Here is an 18,924-nt window from a genome sequence, read left to right as displayed (position 1 = left end):
TACAATTCCAAAGTCAGACACAAGGACTTTCAAGTTGGAGATCTCGTCTTAAGGAAGGTGATGGGCTCCACAAGAGATCTCACCCAGGGAAAGCTAGGACCTAATTAGGAAGGACCCTATAGGATTGTGTCATGGCAAAGGAGAGGCACCTACCACCTGGAGATGCTAGATGGAAAAAAGTTGCATCACCCATGGAACACGGAGCACTTGAAGAAATATTACCAGTAGACGACGGCACGAGCAACAACACTCCACATTTCCAGTATATTTCCTTTTAGTTAATTTTAACTATTTGCAATATTTTTTAAGCCCGAAGGACAGTTTTTCATTCTTTAAGAAAAATTTCTACATGCATATTTATCACAATAAGAGGAGTTATTCAAATATGTTATGTGTATGTTTACAAAAATAATTATTAAGTCCACAAGTGGATGGGTTCATCTCAGGGGATGATTTAAATTTTGTAGGTCAACAAGTGGACAGGCTCATCCCAAGGGATGATTTAAATTGATTAAGTCCACAAGTGGACGGGTTTGTCCCAAGGGATGATTTGAAATCTATGAAGTCCATAAGTGGATGGGTTCGTCCCAAGGCATGATTTGGAATTTATAAAGTCCACAAGTGGACGGGCTCATCCCAAGGGATGATTTAAATTTAGTAAGTCCACAAGTGGACGGGTTCATTTCAAGGGATGATTTAAATTTATTAAGTCCACAAGTGAACGGGTTCATCCCAAGGGATAATTTGAAATCTATGAAGTCCACAAGTGGACGAGCTCATCTCAAGGGATGATTTAAATTCAGTAAGTCCACAAGTGGATAGGTTCATCCCAAGAGATGATTTGAAATCTATGAAGTTCACAAGTGGACGAGTTCATCCCAAGTGGCGATTTGAAATTTATGAAGTCCGTAAGTGGATGGGCTCATCCCAAGGGATGATTTAAATTTATTAAGTCCAAAGTGGACGGGTTCATCCCAAGGGATGATTTAAATTTAACAAGTCCATAAGTGGACGGGTCCATCCTAAGGGATGGTTTAAGTTTATTAAGTCCCTGAAAGGACGGGTTCATCCAAAGGGATGATTTGAAATTATTTACATAAGTGAACAGGTGAATTGCAAACATACATTGTCAAATATATAATCAAAATATTATAAAGACCCATAATGGGAAAATGTCTACATGCAAGGCCTAGATAACAATAGGCAATGGTTAAATTATCAAAAACATTGTTCTCCCAAAAGATCTTTACATAGAAAAAAGAAAAACAATAATCGAAAAAAAAAAAATCTACTACTGATCCACTAGGTTCTCTCCATCCTTCCCTTCAGCCGTCTAATTCCCCTCAAGTGGACGAGCCTCATCCCCAACAGATTTGGCTTAATCTTCATGAGGAATAGTCTTTCTGTCACCTTAAGGGTTGATGGTGGTGTCATCAACGAATAAATTGTTGGTGCTTTCGGAGTAGATGGGCTGGGCTGGAATTTGGGCCTTAGCATCAATAGTCATATGGAAAACGTCTAGATCCGGGAAGGAGGCCTTGACCTGATGGAGGTAGCCATCGAAGCCGTTGGCAAAAGAGCTACCTAGCTCGCTTAAAAGAGCGTTGAAGTCACGGTATTCCTTTATCGCGTCCTCCTTAGCCCGATAGAGCTACTTTTTGGACTTATAGATTTCATCTTCCTTGTCCTTAAGCACCTGTTTTAGTGCCTCCGTCTACGCCTCTGCCTCTTTCAAGAGTTTTTTCGTTAGATTGAGCTTGTTTTCCTAGACGACCTTCCAGGCCTTTAGCTCCCCCAACTCCACCTCTGTCACCTTCACCTTCGCCTTTACTTGATCCACCACCACCTCCTGGGATAGGCAACGGTCCATTAGGCCCTTCATCATAAGTATCCCCTGCAAAAGTAAAAAACAAGGGTTAGAAAAGTAAAGCGACAACTTGACGGAAAGGAGAAAGGGATGGATGTACATACCTATGTAATGCTGAAAAGACCTGTCTCCCTCATAGCCTCGGTTGCATGGTTGCCCAAGTCCTCATAGTCATCATCTTTGATGATGGATGAAAGTTGCTCGAGTGCATACTGAGAGTCTACACAGAGGAGGACGGGGCGCTTTTTAGTGATGGGACCTTGACCCGTCATAAGGCCCTTACCCTTCCTTAGACCAAGCAAAGTAGGCAGCTTCTTTACACCAGGATTCTCCCCGACGGTTGAACCTGCTGTCACTTTGGGTTTCTTGGGGAGACGGTCGACCTTGTTTGACAGTTTCCTCTTTATGGATGGGTTGGATGAACCCGTTCCCTTGGGAGGCAAGCTTCCCTCCTACTTCTTTCACCCAGTAGCTTATTGCTTGATGAAAACCCTCCTTTTCCTGTCTTCCATTTCTACATCAAAATGGATGGAAAGAAAAAGTTGGGTAATTTACAATAAATAAAGGAAGAAGTAAAGAGCAATGGACTTATGTCTACGTGCTTGACTATCGTAGCAATAGGCAGCCACAGTAGGTTCAGGACTGTCACAATACGAGTGGATCGTGTCTAAGGTAACAAGTTTTGCCCACGTCATCTCTGCCAATTTGATCTTAAAGACTTTTTCCAGAATACTCCACTGCTCTAAGGTCAACTCTGGATGGTTTCAAGCTGCAAAAAGGGGACAATTAGGCCAACAACGATAAATAATAACAAACAAAATTTAGACCAGACGAATGCCTACCAGACGGAGGCATTATACCTCAAGTTTTATCCATGGGCATGTATTCCTAATTGTTGGGGTGACACATCCAGTCTTCCAGTTTTTATTCAAATCAGGGGTGTCAGACACTAGCCTAAGTACAGGCTTCTTTGGTAGGAAACTGTACATACCCTTAGATTAGTTGATTTTTGATGGACGGTAGTAGTGGAAGAGCTCCTCCACTATCATCCTACGCTTCCCATTAGATAAGACTCCATACAAAACTTCCATGCCAAGGAAGACTCTCCAGGCATTTGGAGAGATCTGGGTGACGGTCAGCCCTAGGTATTGAAGTAAACGGCGATGAAGAGCACTTAGAGGGAATCTATATCCCGCCTTAAACATTTGCTTGTACACCCCAAAGTCCTCGACACCCTATTAGTAGCACTTCTCGGATTTGAAAGGTAGACGGATAGGGATGCCAACTAGAATTTGGTATCGTTCCCTAAGGGTCTCGAAGTGTTTTATCTTGATGCTAGAGTTGATGGCATTTACCGTCCATAATGGGAGAAGGATAAACTCCCTAAGGCCATTAGGACTTATGACGAATTAGATGGGTTAGCGTAGTATACGTCTTCACTGTTTGAATCCCCACTAGAATCACCCTCTGATCTGACCACGTCCACGTCCTTATCCTCTTCCACAGAAGGAGAATTGGCAAACGAAACCCTTTCATCATAAGAGGTGTCGGGGTCATCCTGACTTGATGGATACACCTCATTGTAGCCAGCTCCTTCGTGGACATACTATTGATCACTCGATGCCTTACTAGACATCTATCACCTACACATGATGGATAAACCCCCTAAGACTCTACATGTCTACATAGGCGACAGACATGCAATATTTAAAGTGGATAGCAAAAAGAGTTCAACATAAGGTGAAGGATGTTGGGGTTTATGCCCTAAATCTAATTTATTGGCATGTCATAAATAATTAAATTGTTTAATTATATGAATGAACTAATAGGACATTATCTTAGTCCATGAGATGCATAGTATGTGATTTATGTGAAAAGTCATAGAAGATATAAATCATAAGTTCTTTGTAAACTCAGAATTTCGGTTCGTAGTCAGTGATGAAATTGGGCATTTCATCTACGAAGACTATAACATATCCACTAAAATGATATGTCTTGATCATGGAAGTGGAGACTTCTAGTTGGTATGTTGATATGTTTAAGAGTTAAGACATATTGAACTGGACCACTGTGAGATTTATTATTCTCCTATCGACTGTCAAATGAATAATAAATCTCACAACTTATATTTACATCAACTCTAAATTCTGAGAGAATAATGGACCTGATCATGAGATGTAGGTTGCTTTGATATATCAGGAGTGAGATCTATTAGTCACAGTCAAAACCTTAGTATGTAAGGCAGCCGCATTTAGTGTTGATAGAACATATATTCTCAAGATGGAATTCATAATCTCTTAACAGAGATATAAAATATTCCATTGAGATAAGTTTAATGAGTTTGGTTATTCAGAGACTTGGGCCCAACCACTTTAGTAAGGAGTTACTAAAGTATATATTTATGAAATTGGATTTCATAAATATATGATGAATAACATAAAGGATTAAACCGGGTACTCAAGGATTAAGATGTAGTAATCTTCAAAGTGGCAGTCTATGTTCATGACTTTGTATTACTATGAATATTTTAATGAAGGGGTTGCATGTATAATAAAGTCTTAGGATATAATTTATTAATAAGGCCTAGAGTGCAGTTATATTCATATAGTGGTATTGAATATAATTAATGGTAATTTTGGACTTGTCAAGAGTTGACAGAAAAGCTCAAGGCCTATTAGAGCTAGTGTCTCATTGGTCCCTTTTGGTCCCACTCCAAGCCACATACTAGAGCCCAATTGGAATGGTCTAAAAGGCTAGCCCAATTAGATAATTAGTTATATATAAGGAGAGGAAACATACAGAATTTCATAAGACTTTTCATGTGGGTTTTCATTAAGATCATACAAGGAATGAAATGGTTTGTATGTGAGTGTTGGACACTCTCTTATTCTCTCATTGGAAACTGATTGAGTGACCACACTTCTTGGGCATTAAGTGGAATTGGAGTGAAGATTAAAAGTGTTCCAAAGTATTTCTAATTTTTGTTTTGAATTTCACCGCTCCAAGGTACGCTTTCTTGTTCTTAAATTCTAAAACTTACATAATACATGTTATCAATTACGAATGAAGTAGATCCGTTAATTTTCCATTGCGTATGTTTTGTATGCGATACAAACAAGTATTTTTCCAACAAAGGATACTTACAGCTGAACGATGCAAAGAAAGGAACGGAGAAGGCTGTGCGGATGGTCACACCAAGCAACAGAGAAGATGTAGCTGAGAAAGCAAGAAGACATTAGCGCTTTGGCACTAGAAATTTTTTGTGGAAAGTAAAAATGAAAGGGAGAAGCAACATATATATAGAGGGAACAGGACGGAAGATGAAGGGATACTTTGGTCCAAGTGATTAATGACAAAAAACATGCCAATTTGCCCTTACTGCATTAATGGCTCTAGGCTAGCCTGTCAATTAGAATGCATTTCCCAAGGGTTGAGTTAGGTAGTCACTCCACGAGTCCGTCCGAAAAATAAGGTGACAGACCCATAGAGTGAGGGGGCAACTAAAGAGGATAAAATTAAGGTAGACAGACTCATTTAATAAAACCTACCATGGGCGACGGTACTGGGACAATGGATGATCAAAACATAAGAAGAAGACGACAAATCGTGTCCAAGGTGGACGGACTCTCCCAGATGGACGGATTCTAAGTAGATGGATACAAAGTGGACAGGTGACAAGGCCACATGGCATCCACATGGCCTAAGTGGTCTTCAAGAAACTTCAAATGGAAATGTTTTGTGCCCTACGATTAACCCTAATCAACAAAATCTCTATATGAAAAGGATCCCGTAAAATACGTTTATTTATGAGAATTTTCCCTACAAGGAAATATCTTCTTCACCAAGTAACAAAAGTCAGTTCTACATAACTGTGAAAACCCAAAACCCTCAGACATCAAGGTACACATAATTTACCCCTGGCACTCTAGAGTTGTGAGAGTTCTCTAACTTAACCTTCAGAGGGTATTTGGCTGGTACCACACTGGTACTCTCTGTAGGGTCTTCTTCTTCTTCTTTGTTGCGCAAGTCTTGTAACTTATTGAGGCCATGTAACTTATTGAAGATTTTTGGCATCATCAAATTATAAGTTTCTTTGACCTGATTATTTTATTTTCAAAAGGCAAGAGAAAAGACAAAGTGGAAAATCTATGAAATAACTCCCTCTACAGACTACAGGTAGTTTCATTATGTATAATTGAAAGAGCTTTTTGTTATCATGCTTGTATGGTTACTTGGTTTGTATTTAATAAAGCACAAACACTTTCTTACCATCATTAATTAGTTACCTACAATTTGGTATTGTTAATTTCACGTGTAGTGTGTGGAACTTTTAAATGAGCGATGATATATGGTTAAAAAAAATTACTACATTAATCTTATCAATTGGTATGTTAACTTTTTAATATATAAAATTATAAATATGTTGTTTATGTAACCATTATTAAATTGGTGATCATATCAATTTGTAAGTATTTTATAATAAAACTGATAGTATTTTCAATATTATTCTCTCTTACAAATGCATATACAACTTTAAAAAAAAAATTATAATGGAAACAAACGTATATACACACCTAAATGCATGTGTCCAACTAATTAAATGTATATGATTAATTAAGAAGGTCAAAGTGGAGTAGTAATGGAATACTTTGATCTAATCTTTAAGAGAAATGTTAGGTCCATGACACTTTACATCATTCTTAGAATAAATCTTGAGTGGCAAATTATTATTGGTAGGTAAAAAAGTGATGTCATTTATAGACCAATATTATAATCATTAATAACCTGATACTTACAATTTATTATAAAAATATTGTGAATGTATTGTGAACATAATCGTGGCGACTCCTACATTTGGGCCCCCAATTTATTTTGTCTGCCCTCATTTTGCGTGCTAGACCCCAAAAATTCCAAAAATATCAATTTCCCTCCATGGGGCCCCAAGAATAGCCAGAATGACGTGGCGCAACCCATTTGGACACTAGAGCACTCAAAGTGCCTTTTTCAGCTAAAATGACCAAAATGCCTCTTGTCAGCCCTAGGTTGACCAAAAGTCAAACAAAGTCAAAATCCCCTCAAAATATCATTTTTTCATAGTTTTACATCGAACCTGACCTTTTCGGAGACTTTTAGAAACTTTGACCAAGTTTGACCAGGTTCGACCTAGAGTTGGCTCTTAACGGGCCCAGAAACCCTAATGTTGATCTGGTGATTAGAATGGGTTGAAACCAATGTCATTACGAAGAGTATCAAATTCTCAGTCCAACGACTATTAATGGGTTGAAATCGGAGTTAGAACGGCCAAGATATCATGAAAACTGGGCTAACGCATCTATCGATGACCACTAACTTCTAGGAGCCATAACTTTTAATCTGACCGATGGATTTTCAAGTTCCATACCTTTTTAGAAACAAGAAGTTAAGATCAACCAGATCTGAGGAGGTTTGTAGATGGCGACCCTACATGGGCTATTGCCTTGAAAAGCGTGCGGGGCTATAAAAGGCCGCAGGCACCTCCAGACTAGAAAAAGAAGACTTCTTGGGTCCCGCTCATTGCCTAGGCGATTTCTGGGCTTTTCTCCTCTCTTCCTAACACAAAAAACACATCAAAGCCTCTTGATTCTTCCTTTTTCACCAAAAATAAAAGGTATTGTTCTTATACCCAATCTTCTTGTCCTTGGTTCTACACTTTGGATTTGGGGTTTAGGGGTGTGGACGTAGCTTTTTAGCTACTATCTACACCGCTAACTCTCTAAATATTTTTCTAGCCTTTATCTTGCTCTTTTTGCCTTAATAATATGATTTATTTCTTTATCTAGCAAGTCTCTTTGCTTTATTTTGCTTCTAGCATTTTTTTTTTAGCTTATTTCCCTATGCTTCCATGCTTGTTCATGTGCTAGTTGCCTTTTCTACATGTTTTATGCTTTATGCCATGCTTTAGATGCTCGGATCTTTTCTCTCCCATGTTTTTTTGTTTAGATCTGCATGCTCACATGCTTGATATCATGCCTTTGGCTATGCCTTGTTTAGGTCTATATGTTTGTATGAATGTTCTATGTTCCTATGTCTAGATCAATACCTTTATATGCTTGTATGCTTAGATTTGTGTTCTTCCATGCTTTTATGCTTATATCCACATGCTTAGATGTATATCAACATGCTTACATGCGTATTTCCATGCTTATATGATTAGATCGGGATGTTTACATGCTTAGATTGGTGTTCTATACATGCTTTATGCCATTATCTATGTACTTGAGTGCTTCACGCCATGATTATGTGCTTAGGCCTAGACCGTGGTCACATGGTATGTGAGATTGGAAAAGACCTCTAGCTGAAGGGAACTGGCCAACTCTTTCCTAGAATACTACAGGTTCAACACCGAGATAGCTCCCGACTGCACGGTCCTTATGAGAATAGAAAAGAAGAGTGGGGAATCTTTCCAAGAATATGCCTAGAGGTGGCAAGAGCTAGCCGCACAAGTGCAACCCCCCATTATGGAAAATGAGATAATCAAATGGTTCATTGACAACCTCAAGCCTCCTTACTATGAGAAGATGATCAGCACCCAAGTCACTCATTTTGCTAGCCTCATCCCTATTGGGGAGCGTATTGACGAGGGTATTAGGAGCAAGAAGATCGTGGATCCCAAATCCTTGAGTTCTAGGGTTGAACAATGTTAGGACATATGTGGAACTTGTTATGAACATATGTCATTTAGAATTGGCTAATCCTTTGACAAAACGCACTTTACTTGTAATTGGGTAGATCTAGGATGGTTTAAGTCTTCAAGCAACATATTGTTCAAGTCAAGAGTTAAAGCCATTCAAATCTGTTCAAGAATCAAGTGAAGAAGTTTTGTATTTTAAAAATTTATAGATAGCTCGACAGATTGTATCTATTATGGTTTAAAATGGAATTTTAACCCGATGCTCGATAGTAGCTCGACAGATAACTTATCTATCGAGATTTACAAAAATCAGATTTCTAGATCTGTTTTTCACATATATCCAAGCTATTTGGGTATCGTTTCTTTTCTCAAAACCCTAGACATATATAAGGATTATTTTAAGGGCCGTCTAAGGTGATGCAACATGATGTAAAGTGATTATTCACTCAAATTGTGACCGAAGACAATTTGCCATAGTTCATCTTTCTCTTGAAGAAGCTGTTGCGTTTGTACGCCGTAGGGTTTTGTAACCCAAGAGCTTCTTGATCTTCATCGTGTGGATGAACTGAAGAACTTTGCAGCCAACATCTTTCTCAAGTTGGTGTATAAACTGCGTACTAGGATCCACACATTGATTGATTAGTCACGTATTGGGAGCCGTGCATTGAAAGAAGAGATTATCACTATATTACAAGTCCAATTGTGTATTGGGTAAGGGTTCAACTGTAGGTTGGTATAAGGTACTAAGATTCCTTTACATGTAACTGCTTACTTTGATAATAGTGGATTCTCGGGAGTGGTGACCTTAAATTCACCTGGGGGGTGGGGTTTGCCTCGATGGTTTTCCCTATTAGTAAACAAATCACCCGTATCAAATTTAATTTCCACTACATTTAGTTATTTGGTGATTTGTTTGTGCTACCACGCGTATTGTATATTAAATTGACTTAATTAATTTGCTTGACTAATTAATTGGTTAATTTACCTAAAGGGTCAATACATTCTTGGCCTATCAAAAAACAAGTCCAGAAAATGACCAGCCTCAAGACTAAGGAAGCCAATGTGCACATGGTCAACAATGCATCAAAAAGCCCTAAGGGTATTACTTCTGTTTATGCAGCCCCAGCTACTAGACCTTATCATTAATAGGCTTAGTCTACTCAAGCACCTAACCGAGCCTTTAATTTGAGAGGGAGGCTAGACCCACCTTGTCCCCCTTGGAGAGAAAACTAGAAGTACACTCTGTTACCTATAACCATGGCAGATCTCTATGCTTGCTTGCTAGAAAGGAAGCTACTGACCTTGATGTTTGCTAGGCCCAAAGAAGGCCCTCCATCACTTGGCTTCGATTTGTTGAAGAAGTGTGAACACCATTTTGGGGCTGAAGGGCATACTCAATGCTACCAGTTGAGAGATCGTGTCCAGAATCTCATCGATACAGTTCAATAATGCAGTCGCTCAGAACATCATCACAAACCCTTTGCCTCCCCATCAGGAAGGAAATATAAATGCCATCATCACAGTGGAAGAAAGGTTTCTGAATTTCTCCTTGCCATCATTCCCATGGAAGGCCTTGCTCCAAGCCTTGGTCCAAGAGAGTCACCTTGATCTTGAAGGTATAGGAACCCTAGGATTTGATTGGGGAATCTGCTCATTTTACGACAGTGGAGACAGGCATGCTCTGTTTGATTGTAGAGTGCTCCGAGCACATGTTCAAAGTCTATCCTATCGTGGTATTATCTGGATTGAAAGGGAAATTTTTTGAAGAAATGATTGCATGGTAGCCAGCCAATGTCCTCTAGCTACCCAGTTAAGAATTAGATGCAATGCTATATCAGTTGGGTCAAGGAAAGATTAGGACGAATATTTATAGATCACCTTAGTAAGGTTACTTTAGCACCACCCTCTCCAGTAGTCATTGGGGAGATCATGAAATCACCTGCGGATTTAGAGTCACCAGATTCAGGAAAAGGACAAGCCCCACTAGCCATCGAGGGATTCACTCCTTTAGCTCTTACATTGCCTGTAGTCGCAGTTCAGGGGGGAACCATCATTTTCCCTGCTACCTGAGGTTTCGATCCTTTCATTCTACCAAGGCCTGTGTTAGGAATCTTTGGGGTATCTAACTCAAAAGCCCTTGAAGCCATTCTGCCAAGTCCAATGGTCATTAATCCGAAAATGTTCTCCATAGCGCCCAATTTGCAAACTTAGGAGGGTGTTATCATTCGCATTCTTAAGTCGTTCCCTTATGAAGATAGCCATCGTGTCCTATGGAAATATTATGTGCCCTTGATCTCCACTCGAACCAGAAAAAAGGAGGTCTGCTTTAGTATTTCTTCAGGTCTATCTAGGCTTACCAGGAGTGGCAGCTGCTATACTCCCGAGGAACTAGAAAAGAGAAGGAAAGAGATTGGCAAGGGTACAACCGAACCCATCAAGAATAGGGTCATAACCGAAGAAGCGAAATTCTTAAAAATTATTCGAAATCTAGAATACAGTGTGATTCAGCAGCTAAACAAGTCGTCAGCTCAGATTTCTATCTTGGCACTATTGTTATCCTCTGATGTCCACCATGAGGCTCTCTCGAAAGTCTTGAAAGAGACATATGTTCCTACAGGTCTTCCTTTGTGGGTATGGTCTCAATGGTGTTGGCCACCAACAGATTCCTTTACAGTTGATGAGCTACCACTAGAAGGTAGAGAGCATACTTTGCCCATGCACATTATGGTAAAGTGTGAAGATATGATCATCTCCAGAGTACTAATTAACAATGGATCAGCCCTAAACGTGTGCCCGATGTCTACAATACAGCGCCTGAATTTGAATACCTCTCTTATCCGCCCTACCTCCATGATCATTAGAGCCTTTGATGGCACTCTCCGGGAGGTGGATTCCTCATTAGAGTTAATGATTGGGGTTGGCCCTAGGTCTTTCATGGTCATCTTCCAAGTCATCAAGGTGGATTCCTCATATAATATGCTCCTAGGGAGGCCTTGGCTACATGCCACAGGCGTAGTTGCTTCTACCCTTCACCGAAGGCTCAAGTTCCCCTCTGAGGATCAGATAATCACTATTATGGCTAACGAGCCCCTAACCATCTTCAAGGAGACTTCTATCCCCTACATTGGTGTTAATGCCTTTCCAGAGGCAACTTTCCACAATTTCGAGCTAGTCTCCATGATTTCTAGAGCTTTAGAACTTGAGTCATCATGGCCTTCCACTACTTTAATGGTTGCCAAGGAGATGCTCAAATTTGGCTATCAGTTAGGCTAAGGCCTGCCGTAGGACATGGGAATGCTTCTCTAATTGAACTCCCAGACAACAAAGGAGGATTCGGTCTAGGCTATGACCCCTTTGATGAAGAACTTTTCCAAGCTTCTAGAGGAAGGAAAAGGAAGTGCATTGGCCAAGGGATGTCCATTCCCTACATCAGGGTCACTTTTCTGGATCCGACCAAGGTCATCAAATTAGGAATGGCACGGGAATTGTGCGAGAGGAATCAGATCTAGCCTGTCTCATCTACTTGTGTCGTAAAGAATTCTCAGTGAATGCCATCATATCCCCCAAGGATGATCTGACTTCAACTATTAGGCCTTGTGTGCCAAGCGAGACAATAGACCATTGGACCATCAAGTCCTGCTTTATGGTTATACCAGCTAAGTAAGGAGTATTCCATCATCATGTGGTTGGGTCCTCCAATTACCCGAAAGAGTTGGAATAGCATATCTAGTTTGTTTTGCATGTTTATTTCCTACTTTCTGCATTCCTTGTTTGCATTTCCCCAGTTTATTTCCCAAAAAAAGAAAAAAGAAAAAGAAAAAAAGAAAGAGTATTTCCCTTTTTATCATTATCAGGCATGAACTTTGTTATCCCCCTGTCTATAACCCGTTAATGAAATATCCAGCATACTATTCAGGAAATCCTTGCATTTATCTCTTTATTTGCTTTCTTATGAATATGTGTGTGAAAATTATTTTATGTTTCCTTGTATATGTTTCGTTCTATAGGATGTATTCTAATTCCCTAGTGTGTACATCATCCTGTTGCCATAATAAGGATATTGATGACGTGAATGAGACAATAGAGTTGGATCATGATATTGAAGGATTAGAGGAAATTTCGAGTTTGCCTCATGATATTTTGGAAGCTCTAAATAGAGAGAGCGAAGGGTCCAAGCCCAACATAGAAGAGACAAGAGTGGTTAACCTTGCCGAAGAAGGCGAGAATGAAAAACCCGTTAAGATTGGGGTTAACTTTCCTAAAGACTTAAAACATGAGCTTATAGTGCTACTCAAAGAGTTTAGAGAGAATTTCGCTTGGTCTTATTGTTAGGGTTTGTGCCCTAAAATCTAATTTATTGGCATGTCATAATTAATTATTGTTTAATTATATGAGACTATTTATAAATGAACTAATGGGACATTATCATAGTCCATAAGATGCATTGTATGTGATTTAGTCACAGAAGATGTAAGTCACAAGTTTCTTGTAAACTCAAAATGTAGTTCGTAGTCAGTGATGAAATTGGGTGTTTCATCTGCAAAGACTATAATATATCAACTAAGATGATTTGTCTTGATCATGGAAGTGGAGACTTGTAATTGATGTGTTGATGTGTCTTAAGAGTTAAGACATATTAAACTGGACCGCTGAGAGATTAATTATTCAATCAACAACTGTCACTTGAATAATTAATTTCACGACTTCTAATTTCATAGACTCTTAATCCTGAGAGGGTAGTCAACCCGATCATGAAATGTAGGTTACTTTGATATATTAGGAGTGAGATCTAATATTCACGGTCAAAACCTCAGTATGTTGGGTAACCACACGTAGTGTTGAGGGAACACATATTCTCAAGATGGAATCCATAATCTCTTTTAGTAGAGACGCGAAATATACCCTTGAGATTGGTTTAATGGAAACTGGTTATTCAGGGCGCCCACTTTAGTAAGAAGTTACTAAAGCTTATTTAATAAGAGTTATTAAATAAAGTAACTACCAAGGTAGTTAGAATGTACATATGATGAAAAGAAAGAAAACAGTTTTTCTCTACAAGGAGAAGAAGAAGGATTTTTCTTTGAGAATCATCGTACATGAAAACTGATTGAGAGACCACACATCCTAGGCACCATGTGGAATTAAGATGAAGATTAAAGTTATTCTCAAGTCTTGGTTTTGAATTTCACTGCATCAAGGTACGCTTTCTATTCTTTGTTCTAGAATTCAATGCTACATGTTATCTATCATGAATGAAGTAGATCCGTGATTGTTGCTTCCATTGTGTGTTTTGTATGAGATACAAAAATAGATTTTCCAACACTTACCAAGATATGCCAAGGTTAGATATTGAGATTGTCGTGCACAAAATTCCAGTTAAGCCAGAATGCCCTCCAATGTGGCATGCCTTTCGAAGAATGAAATCTAAGATCATTTTGAAGATTAAGGAGAAAGTAGAAAAGCAGTTGAAAGCCGGTTTCCTTACCGTGATAGCCTACTCAAATTGGATCACCAACATTGTTCCGATGCCTAAGAAAGACAAAAAAATTACGGAAGTGCGTTTATTATAGGGATTTGAACTGGGCCAGCCCCAAGGACAATTTTCCATTGCCGCATATCAATACCCTAATCGATAATACTGCTACCAACATGATCTTCTCCTTTAAGGACGGATTCTCGGGTTATAATCAGATCAAGATGGCTGAGGAAGACAAAGCTAAGACAACATTCACTACTCATTGGGGAACCTATGCATATGATGTCATGCCGTTTGGCTTAAAGAATGCTGATGCTACTTATCAGCAAGCCATGGTAACCTTGTTCCATGATATGATGCACAAGGAGATCGAAGTCTATGTAGACTATATGATTGCCAAATCTCGCACTTCCAGGGATCATTTGGTAGATTTGAGAAAGCTATTCAAGTGCCTTATCAAGTACAGGTTGAGACTAAACCTTAACAAGTGTGTCTTTGGAGCTGATTCTGGGAAATTGCCTGGCTTTATAGTCAGCCAGAGAGGAACTGAAGTGGACCCAGCAAAAGTCCAAGCTATCCGGGACATGCCGACACCGTAAACCGAGAAACAGATTCGCAGCTTCTTAGGAAAGGTCAATTACATAGCTCATTTCATAGTGCAGTTTACAGCTACATGTGATCTGTTGTTCAAGCTCTTAAAGAAAGACACGAAGATAGAATGGACGGATGAGTGCCAAGTGGCCTTTGACAAGATTAATCAGTATTTATTGAACCCTCCTGTTCTAGTTCCCCCAGAGTCGGGATATTCGTTGATCCTTTACCTAGTGGTACAAGAAACATCCATGGGTTGCATGTTAGGCCAGCTAATTGAGCCCAACCAAAAAGAAAAAGGAGATTTTCTACTTAAGTAAGAAGTTCACCAGCTGTGAGATTAACTACATTGCCATTGAAAATATGTGTTGCACCTTAGTGTGGGCCTCACTCAAATTGTGGTAGTACATGCTCTACAACACCATGCAGCTTATTTCCATCATGGATCCCATTAAGTACATCTTTGAAAAGCCAGCTCTTACAGGAAGATCTCCCGTTGGCAAATGTTGCTCTCCCAGTTCGACATTGTTTTTGTGACAAGAAAGGCCATCAAGGGCCAAGCCATAGCCGACTACCTACCGGACCAGCCGTTGAATGATCTAAAACCTTTAGAATCCCTTTTCCTTGATGAGGATGTCATGGCACTAGAGCGAGAACCTGACAGTATAAAATTGTGGCGTTGGAAACTTTATTTTGATGGAACCGCCAATTCTACCAGAAATGGAGTGGGAGTAGTCTTAGTTTCTCCCAAGGCCTAGCAAATCCTTGTTTCAGTCAAGCCAAATTTTGATTGCACCAACAATGTCACAGAATATAAAATGTGCATAGTCGACCTACAAGTGGCCCTAGAGTTCGGCGCCTATGACGTAAGCGTCTTTGGAGATTCCCTATAGATCCTCTCCCAAATCGAAGGAAAATGGCAAGCCCGAGACACGAAGTTGATTCCATATCAGAAATGTGTCAACTGCTTGATTCTGAAATTCTGAGACATGACATTTGCCTATTTGCCCCGAGCACACAACCAGTTTGCAGACGCCTTAGCAATTGCACATAGAATTTCATGGCGTTCTAGCCTATTGCATGAACATCGAAGAATGCATGAGTGTCGAAGTCGAAGCCAATGGAAAGCCATGGTACAATGATATCAAGGCTCATATCAAGAACAGTGAATACCCGTCCGGTGCAACGGACAGTGAAAAGAAGTTTATCCGGCACATGGGCTGCCAATTTTTCTTGAGTGGAGAAGTCCTGTACAAAAGGAACCATGATTCTACCTTGCTTCGATGCGTAGATGCCCCTAAGAAAAATTATCTGATGGAAGAGATGCATGAAGGGTTACTCGGAGCTTATGCCAGAGGACCCCTGTTAGCCTGCAAGAGTATGAGAGCCAGTTACTATTGGCTCACCATGGAGAGTGATTGCATTAAACATGTAAGGACATGCCACCATTGCCAGGCCTATCAAGGTAGGAAGAATGCTCCTCCTCAACCTTTGCACTCTTTAGCAGTGCCATGGTCATGAGTACATCTTAGTGTTCATCAATTGTTTTACAAAGTGGGTGGAAGCCGCTTCGTACAAAAGCATCACTCAAGCAGTGGTAGCTCAATTCCTGAAACATAACATTATTTGCTGCTACGGTGTGCCGAGAGAGCTTATTACAGATAATGGGGTGAACCTAAATGTGAAAATGATCTAGCAACTCTGCTAACAGTTCAAGATCGAGCACATAAATTCGGTTCCCTATCACCCTTAGATGAATGGTGCAGTGGAAGCCACTAACAAGAACATAAAGAAAATCTTGGTGAAGATGACTGATACATATAAAGATTGGCACGAGTACTTGCTGTTTGCCTTGTGTGCATAACGCACTTCTGGTCGTACTTCCATGGGTGCAACCCTGTATTCATTAGTATATGGCATGAAGGACATCCTTCTCGTAGAGGTAGAGATCTCGTCTCTTAAGCTTTTATCTCAGACAGAGCTGCCAGAAGCTGAATGGGCCCATTCCCGATATGAACAACTGAACATGATAGAGGAAAAGCACATGACCGCAATGTGCCATGGATAGTTGTACCAATGCTGCATCGAGCGAGCATTCAACAAGAAAGTTAGACTTAGGGTCTTTGAAGAAGGCGATCTAGTCTTGAAGAAGTGCAACCAGGCCATGCCTAATCACAGAGGAAAGTTTGCCCCAACTTCCGGAGGAGCCTTGATTTTAGCCAACATGGACCGGCATGACTTCAATATGCCCACCAATTCTGACGCCGTCATATAGTACTTTGCATGAAAGAGCCTCTTAGTGCACCTCATTTCTATATTTTTATGTCAACAAAAAAAGAGAAGGAAAAAAAAGAACAAAAAGAAGAAAATATATGTAAAAAGGTAGATCAAAAACTCGAAAGGGCGGTCTACACAAAAGGAGAGCAAAAGAAAGAGTGTGAGAGAACCTGCTAGATTGAAAACCCGAAAAGGCGGTCTAGGCAAAAATTAAGGCAATCAAAAGTCAATTGAACTACGTGATGACCTGATCCTTCCTAGTGGAGGTACGTAGGCAACCATCTTGGTTCGGTCATATCTTAAATGCCTGCGTAAATGCATACTCAAGATCAAAAGATTAAATGGATCCAGCGTCCAGCGTCCATCTTGGTTCTGTCTACAATACTGCCACGACCTGGTGGTCTGCTCAAGATGTCTTGGCTCATACCAATGGGAAATTTACCTCAATGGGAAAAGGAAAAGATTCATCTAGAACATGATGTATCCTTGGAAAAATAAGATATTGATATGCATAGATTTTACATCTATCACTTATTTGTATGATCTTGTATTTTCAAAGCATTTTCCTGCATATTCATTAACATGCCTGTTATGTGCCACACAGTTTCTTTCATGTATTCTAAATATCATCATAAACATCTCTTTTTACCATCTCTTAGTTTCTAAGCATGCCTAAAAAACTAGACTATGCTTTAAGATCTTAAACAAAAAGAGGAAGGCCTTAAGCAATTGCCTAGAAACTTATGAATGACCTTTCCACATATGGTGGGATGCTAACTACATAGCTCTTGTGTAGAAACAAAATAAGCAGAAAAGAACACCAGCAAGTTAAATATGGCCTAAACGATCAGACATGGCCTGGCACAATCTCCCAAAACAAATGTGGAGAATTGGGTCATCGCGAGCATGAGTGCGAAGTAACTTGGCTACATCATGGAATTAGAAGTAGAGCTTTGTCTCTTGGTCCCTAACAAAGCCTGCAAGGTGCCCACCTCTACAGTAGCAACTCTCAAAGCCTCCTCCCTCTCAGCTAGCTCAATCTAAAGGCGACGGAAGGCCAACTATGGCTCACTAGGCTTATCGCCCTCCCACCCGTACTCCATGCTCAAAGTGGAATGAATATAGGCCTTTACTTGTACTAGCTCCAATGCTAAACCATCAGCCTTGCTACTACCTTCGGCCCTTCCGGCCTCTAATGCGGCCCTCTCCTCAACCTAAGTATGATCCAAAGCAGCAAACCTCTGAGTAAGATCCGCAGGCTCATCCTTCAAACCCACTACCCAGGATCTCAGCTGAACACACTCTACCTCTGTATCAGGAAGGGCTAGCCCTCTCCGATCAAGCTCCGCCCTAAGAGTAGTGAGCTCACTGTCACGGACACTGCTCATCTCCTCAATATCCTCCATAAGGGTATCAGCCAACTCCCTACAATAGTCTCTATCCCTAATGGCCTCCCTCAGGCACTCCTTTAGATCCATAAGGGCCTTCTCAACCCTAATCTCAAACTTTAGAGTATAGTCTCTCAAAACATCAGCCGAAAGTGGCAACTCGAGCGAGACTGGTGATGATAAGTCAAACACAAGGCTAGGATCATTAGTATTTTGCCACACTCTAAACTTAACAGAAAACCTCTCCTGGTCATCCCTAAAACAAAGAGGGAAGTCAATACTTGACTTACGCACCTCCTAGAAAATTGAGGCATGCCCTATCACTGCTACATCGATATCCATGAGCCCGTACTCGTAAGTGACAACGAAGAGATCACTAAGTCGAGGGATATGCTGGATACCCCTGAACTGCCGCATAGCCATGCCTAGAAAGTACCCTATGCACCCCCGGATACCCACCAGGGGAATACCAAGTAAACCGACGTAATAGGTCTACCTTTGTTATCTAGTGATACCCCACTTGACCCTCTAAGTCCAATCAGTGGGACTCAGGCTGCACAAGTATCTCAGCCAACTCTTAGTATCCCCAAAAAAGGGAAGATCAAGAACTATAGTAGCTCGAAATCTACTCCTAATGGAAAAGCCTTCAGGCTGA

General features: G+C 40.3%; 1 protein-coding gene across 1 annotated transcript; it reads left to right on the top strand.

Annotated features, from left to right (window-relative positions):
- The first annotated feature begins 15,684 nt into the window (after positions 1-15,684).
- On the top strand, positions 15,685-16,125 carry LOC142635110 (uncharacterized). The gene has a single exon (XM_075809324.1). The coding sequence runs from the start codon at positions 15,685-15,687 to the stop codon at positions 16,123-16,125; it is 441 nt and encodes a 146-aa protein (XP_075665439.1).
- Positions 16,126-18,924: the final 2,799 nt, after the last annotated feature.

This window comes from Castanea sativa, chromosome 5, assembly GCF_040712315.1.
Source record: "Castanea sativa cultivar Marrone di Chiusa Pesio chromosome 5, ASM4071231v1".
Lineage (NCBI taxonomy): Eukaryota > Viridiplantae > Streptophyta > Magnoliopsida > Fagales > Fagaceae > Castanea > Castanea sativa.
Note: the sequence above shows the minus strand (reverse complement) of the source record. Positions and strands in the feature narration are given on the sequence as shown.